We start from the raw sequence: 6853 nt of genomic DNA, 5'->3' as shown, positions 1-6853 counted from the left end.
GATCTATAGTAATAAAGGTTAACACGGAGCATGTTTAGTATTCCCACCTCATATGTACCATGTAAACTGCTTTGTTGGTTAGACTCTTGTGTTGACCCCGGGACTGTGCTGCATGACAAGGAATCTTTCAAACTGTCCAGAGAAAGTACTTCAGGTGATTTTACTGTTGCAGATTTTGTCTGTTGTGAGTTGTCAATTTTAGCTTCATTTGATATAAAGTTTTTCCTAAACAGAGAAAATATACTATCAATATAAATGTCAAAAAAGATTTAATTATATTTATTTGTATATAATTCAACATTACTATAAGACATATTTATGTTGTCTCACCTATTTTGCCCTTTATTCCCACTTTTCTCAGCAGACTTCCTCTTTATTTTACTGGTCACTGAAGAGCCATCACTTTCTTTCTGCGATGCACTTTCAATATTACGTGGAATCTTCTCTACACTTCTTTCAACTTGTGCAAGATGCTGGGTTATGTCTGTATGCTTGGTTGCTTCCTTGGCAGCAGCCTTTCTCGTCAGTCTTCTACTGTTTGTTTTCGTATCAACAGCACCTGGATTAAGAAAGAAATTTTAAACATTAAGAAAGAAAGTCAGATTAGTTGGAAGATCAAAGTAAATGTGGCACAATAAGTGTATGTAATAAAAGATTACCTCCAACGGCAATATGGCTCCCTGTTGGTGAAGTATTCATTATATTACTATTCCTATTGTCCCCTGCCTCTGGTAAAATTAGTCTTCGAACTGAAGGCTTTTCTGTTAGTACAATTAAAACATAAATTCAGCAACAAATAAGACTGCATAAAATAAACAACCCAAAAATTTACCTTGATGCTCTTCCAGTATGCTTATGTCCTGGTAACAGAAAATCCTTAATGAATAAAAGGGTTTTCTATAAGAGGGTTAATAGTTTTAGTGTTATTTTCACTTACAAAAGAGGGTGCAGATGGCAAATACTCTTCTACAGAAATATGGTCAGATCTAAGAGCTGCTTTTTCTGGTGTTGGAATGTGAATGTTAGAGAGAGAGATGTCAATTCCTGGAGCAGGTGGCACCACAGGCTCAACAGGATTTCTACAGAATTAGACAACAATTTGTTTTCAGTTACAGACAATGAAACCTTACTGTGCATTCTTATCTGTAAGTAGATAAAAGCAAATACTAGCCTTTCCTGTGCCTCCATTACTGGTAGAGGAAGACAAGACTTGGGTGCAGACTCCACGGCTTCCCCTACTGGACAGACTGGTATCTCAGTCAGAGAGAGAATGAAAAATGGCTCATCTGGATCAGATGGGATGTGATCTGGAAACACTTAAGTGACAACGTAATAAAGGTAAAAGTTAATAAAACATATGTAAAGAAATATGTTAATTCTGTAAATAGTCAGAGCTACTTACTGCTGGGAAATAGATTCTGGTATTGGAAGTTGCTCTAGATCAATAGAAAATATTCAGTGAAATTATTGCCTTAAAAGTGTCAATAATAAATCTCCATTACCTGTATAGAACTGTCCTGCGGATTATTGGAGCCTGAAGGCTGGGCAGCTGCAGCCTTATTGTGTTGAAGACTAGAAGGTTCTACAGCACCATCTACTGGTCTTGGATGACCAGTGGAGATTTCAGAGGTTTCCGGGTGAATATTGCAAATGGCTTTGCTGTTTTTACAAATGCCTGTACAAATATAAACAGTGTTTACTAAGGTTTAATTAAATAAAGCTAAAGCTAAAGCTAAAAAATATAGCTCTAACCTGTATTATTAAGAATGGTATCCTGAGGTTGTTGCACACTTTTGCTGGAATCAAATGTTGCACTGTGAACAGTGTAGAGACACTAATGTTTAAACACTAATGTCAGTGCTAATATGACTTATATTTCAAGTTTTTCTTACCATTCCAGCTCAGAGATAGAAGCTGATTTGATATTTGTGGTATTTGTTTTTAATTCACTTGAAACCTGTTGTGTTGTGTCCATGGTGCCCATTGAAATCCCCAAGTTTGAAGCGACTGCACTTGATGAGGTTGGTTCAGCATTTTCTGATTTGTACTCATGTGGTACAGTTGAAGAGTCCTGAAGGGTTTGTTGTTTAGATGTTGCAGCTACAGTACTTGATTTTACAGTTGCATGGCTCTTTTCTTTAGACTCCTCTTTTGACTTTATAGTTCGGGGTGATAACACTAAATTGGGTTTAACCTTTGGAATCCATCGCCTTCTTTGAGGCGTACTAAGTTTTGAGCTTTCCAAGGCTGGCTGTGACTGCTGAACAGGCCTGGCGTTTGCAGTTTTATCCTCTTCTGAAGAATGGGTTGAATGCATGTTTCCAAGCTCTACAGTTGTACTCTTAACAGGTTTGAGTTGGTTTGGTTGTTTCTCTGCACATTGGACAGATGGTGTACCACATGTCTCTTGTAAGTGGCCTAAATGTGTTTGAAATTTGCTTTGCGATCCAAGCTCTGTTTGTTCTTGTGAATGACTGGTTTCAAAGTTTTCTGTCCCCTGGCTCTTAAATGTCAATGATGCCTGGGGGCTGTCTTCACATGATACTGTCACAGATTCTGAGATTGAAAGTGCAGGTGGCTGAAGCTTAACTGTTGCTGCAAATCCACTCTCAATCTGCCATTTTTCCTTATTGGTAACACTTGACTTTGAAGACATTTTTGTAGCCCTTGAGGCAAACTCAATGTTTGGCTTAGGTTTAAGCTTGAAAAGTCTTCCTTTTCTTGGCATTGCAGGATTTTTAGAACTCGGCGAATCAAGTTCATCACTGGGTTTGATGACTTGTGTTTCAGAAATGTATGATTCCGGCATCTCATTCGGTGTGCTGAGTAATGTTACATTTTTAGTGTTGGATTGTTCTGAGACAGGCTGAGTAGAGTCTTTCTGACATTCTAAAGACCTGAGCTGACTGGTTCTTGTAATGTCATCATAAACCTGTGCCCTTTCTTCAACAATTTGTTCTGTGGTCCTTAAATCACAAAGGACATTTTGTTTTATTGCCGTTTCCTCCTTAGTCAAAGATAAGCTCTCTGGAGTTGTTGTGAGTTTTGGAGACATGACTGTTTCCAGTATGCCACATTTTTCATAGCTCACTTGTTTATCAGAAATACAGGACGATGGCATCACTATTGTTGGATCGTCTGTTGGTCTGCTTTCAGCATGTGATGGTTCAGACACAGCCCAAGTGGGTTCCAGTTGCTCTGAAAACTGGGGCAGACTGGTTATTGTGGTCTCAAATTCAACCTGTTTGGTTTCTATATACCACCACCAACAGTCTGTGTGCGCAGTTTTGTAGTCCTTGAACCAAGGTTAGGCTTAGGTTTTATCTTAGAAAACCTTCCCTTCCTGAGAGGTGACAACTTCTCTTGTTTGCTACACAGTTCCCCACTAGATGTAAATGTCTGTATGTCAGAAGTATGAGATGATGGTAGCTGTACTGTTGGGCTGACTTCAGTTGTTGATGGTTCTGAAACTGCCAGAGGGCATTCTTCCAGTTGCAAAGAAGACTCTACATCAATGCATTGACTTTCAATTTCTGAAAGAAAAACATTGATTTCAGTGTTAAATTCACCTATTTGAAAAAAAATTGTGAAATGCAGTTCTCACTTGATGTGTGATCTGACATAGATGCCTGACTCTGTGTCGGTTGGGACAGATTAGCCAGATTTCCAAATGCCAACAAGGTTTGAGCAGCCTCGTTGTAGCCTTCATCCTCTGATGCTAAAAACAGTGAAGTATTAAAATGGTATATTTTTCCGCACAAAAAGTAATATAATAAAGTACAAAAGACATACTTTCTGTATGTTCCGAAAGGAAGTCAATTACATCCTGGAAAAAAAAGAAGAAAAGAGAAGCATTGCAATAAAACATTGCAATAAAAAACAGTTATTTACTACAAAAAAGAACAAGGATCTGACAGGAGCACATGCATAATAGGAAACTTACAACAAGCAGGTCCAGCTGATGCTCACAGGGTTCAACAGTGCCGCTTTCATTTTGTACTTGCTCACATGAGGCATCAGGGCACAGTGCATTCTTGGACATACCCAACACATCAGGCATGTGGGTCAAAATGTCAAGCTAAGAGTGAAATGAGGGGAGCCATACAGGAGAAGATGCATTTGGAAATGAAGAACCATGCACAAAAAACAGATCAACAACAAAATAAAAAAAAATGTTGGATGAAGTGTTTGAAGCAAGACCTATGATAATAGCATGAGTGACTGGCTATTATGAAGGTAAGACCAACTAGTGATTATGATATCCTTACCTCTTCCATGGTCTCCTCCACCTCTGGGACCACAGGTTTGGGTGAGCACAGACTGGCCGGCACAAACGCACTTGTACTGTTCTCATCGTCATCACGTGGTACATCAGGTTCCTCTTCTTCATTGTCACTCTCTCTTCTGACTGGGAGGCTCTTAGTGTGATCAATTTTGGTTTCTTTGACTCTTTTGCAGAGTGTTGCTGTGCTGATCTTCCTGATCTTCCTCTCTTCCCAGCAGCTTTGCCTTTGACTTTGACTTTTGTCATGGTGGTGCGTGCAGGAGAGGTCAAAGTGGTATCTGGTGAGTTTGTATCCTCTTTGGCTGGGTAATTTAGGACTTGTACAGGTTTGGAAATTCTCCCAGATCTGCAAAAGCCAGCAATGAGTTTATGACCAGAAAATTCTAAAATAAGACTACAACACATACCTAGTTGGTCTTGCTATCAGCACAGTAGTCTCTTGATCTGAAGAATCATTGTCTGACATTCTCTCTGTAGATTTTTGTGATGAACAGGTCTCTTTATTAATCTAAACAAATATTGTTTAGTGATAAAAGACAATACAATATAAATGCATACAGATAAAAGGAATAAGGCCCCACCTGGACTTCTACCATTTCTTCACTAGTGCCCTCTCCTTCAGAAACTGTAGCTTTAGACTTGGGTCCGATGCTGGGTTGACCCTGATGACCAATAGGATTGAGTGCTTTTCCTGGTTTCCTTGATTTTGCTTCTGTATTCTTGGCAGAATCAATTTTTTCAGTCTTTTCACATCTGATATATTGAACAGAATTTAGGACATCACAATATAATATAAAATAAGTATAACTACACACCATCACAGTAACATGCACTTACTCATCTTCTGGAAGAACAATTTCTTCAAAATCTGCAAGTGACCAAGAGGTTAAACTCGAAACAATAACAAGAGACAAGATCAAAGAGTGTTTTTTGTCCTGTTTCACCTGGCACATTTTTCTTTTTCCCTTTACTTTTCTTTTTGTCATTTTGTGGATCTGACAAATGGTCATCTTCATCTTTTCTTTTGCATTTGAGCTTGGAGGCTGGCGTTTCCTCATTACAGAGGTTTTCCTTCTCCCCTTCCTGCTCCTCATTGGACATTTCATCTTCTGTTTCCTCCTCCACATCACTCATATTGGAAGTAGCTTTTTTACCTTTGTAGTGACCAGAAAATCATGTTGATAAATAAATAAATAAATGAAACAACATAATATTCAAATAATGTATCTCACCTTTTGGTTTTTCTTTACGTTTTTTAGGAGTTTGTTTTTTCTGAGATACTGACTTAAGTTTCTTTTTACTTTCCTGAAATTCAAGAATCTTCTCCAGCAATTTCGTAAAGTACTCCAAATCCAGTCTACGCCTCTCCCCTACAGAAACATGCAGACTGCCTTTATACAAACTCCAAATAATGATATGGATATATAAATGTTCATTTTAAAGCAAGGATTTTATTAATTTCATAACCTACTAAAAGCTTTGTCAATCCTCCAGGCATTATGCCGCTCCTCCTTCTTAAATTTGTTCTTAAAAAAAAAGAAAACAAAAGTATTGAGTTAATAAGTTAATACTATTATAAACACACAACCCATGTTCACATACTTACCTTAATTTCTGATCGAGCTCTGTGAGGAAATAGCTGACAGATCATCGTAAAATCGGTGCCCACCATGCTGATGGCCAAGAAGAACATGTCAGTCTCTATAAAAGAAAAAAAAATGTGAACGTCCTTCATACACAGAACACTTAACAATGGTTTGGAATATAACCTTCAGTAGACCAGGGCTTGGTGTGGGTCCCTTTCCTGAAGCTTGAATAAGTTGTTGTGGAGCCTCGTTCAAAAATAGGATCTCGATCCTGAATTGTATTTGGCCCCTTCATCCTTTGGACTTCCACAGTCAGGCTACCGCAAACAAATTTTTTAATTTTTTTATTTACATACAAATTTGACAAAACCTATAAAATGTCCTACAAACCTTTCCTCGTCAATAATAAGCGTGCCATCTTCTGCTACTTTGACTTGAGGGACCATTAGTGTATCTTCATCCTCAGCTTCCCCCTCCTCATCATCCTCCTGCGCTTCTGCAGTTGAAGTGGTTGCTGTTGTTTCCACCTGATCAGGACTACGCAGATCTGGTTGAACTTCTGGTTTCTGTGCTCTGTTGTCTGGTGATCTAGGAAGAAAAAAAAAACAATTTAAATTAACTAGTGACATTCAGCATTCGGCATTCAGCATTAATTTTGGCACCATGATTGTGTATTTCTGCTGTCAGAATTATACTGAATAAAGCAGAAGAAAATATTTAGCTACGTACAACTCTCTTTCAGGTGATTGTGGAGTGACAGCCTCATTTTCCTGTTGAGAGCCTTCTAAGGTCGATCTGTATTTTGAGAGAAATACAACAGAAATACAAAGATACATTATTGATTCTAAGATAGACTATTGATTGTTTGATAAAGAAACTTACGACATGGGATTGGATGTTGGGAGATAATGGATAAGGTCTCGCATAGTCATTTTGGATGGATCTAAACCATGTTCCTTTGCACGTGGCTTGGACTTTTTTG

General features: G+C 38.3%; 2 protein-coding genes across 2 annotated transcripts; both read right to left on the bottom strand.

The window, feature by feature from the left end:
• Positions 1–3264: 3264 nt before the first annotated feature.
• Positions 3265–5465, bottom strand: LOC129411665 (uncharacterized). Its single transcript, XM_055163110.1, has 9 exons — positions 5230–5465; positions 5123–5153; positions 4867–5038; positions 4693–4793; positions 4269–4631; positions 3944–4078; positions 3793–3826; positions 3605–3718; positions 3265–3533 (listed from the first exon to the last, which is right to left on the bottom strand). Exons 1-6 carry the CDS (start codon positions 5417–5419, stop codon positions 4066–4068), a joined length of 870 nt encoding a protein of 289 aa, XP_055019085.1. The 5' UTR covers positions 5420–5465; the 3' UTR covers positions 3265–3533; positions 3605–3718; positions 3793–3826; positions 3944–4065.
• Positions 5459–6847, bottom strand: LOC129411664 (transcription factor TFIIIB component B'' homolog). Its single transcript, XM_055163109.1, has 7 exons — positions 6754–6847; positions 6601–6666; positions 6262–6459; positions 6055–6188; positions 5892–5986; positions 5757–5811; positions 5459–5655 (listed from the first exon to the last, which is right to left on the bottom strand). The coding sequence occupies exons 1-7, from the start codon at positions 6801–6803 to the stop codon at positions 5459–5461; spliced, it is 795 nt and encodes a 264-aa protein (XP_055019084.1). The 5' UTR covers positions 6804–6847.
• Between the last annotated feature and the right edge of the window lie 6 nt (positions 6848–6853).

Source organism: Boleophthalmus pectinirostris, unplaced genomic scaffold, assembly GCF_026225935.1.
Source record: "Boleophthalmus pectinirostris isolate CB_2022bp ecotype Guang Dong unplaced genomic scaffold, ASM2622593v1 HiC_scaffold_502, whole genome shotgun sequence".
In the NCBI taxonomy this organism is placed as follows: Eukaryota; Metazoa; Chordata; class Actinopteri; order Gobiiformes; family Gobiidae; genus Boleophthalmus; species Boleophthalmus pectinirostris.
The sequence above is the reverse complement of the archived record's forward strand: the minus strand, read 5'-3'. Positions and strand labels throughout refer to the sequence as shown.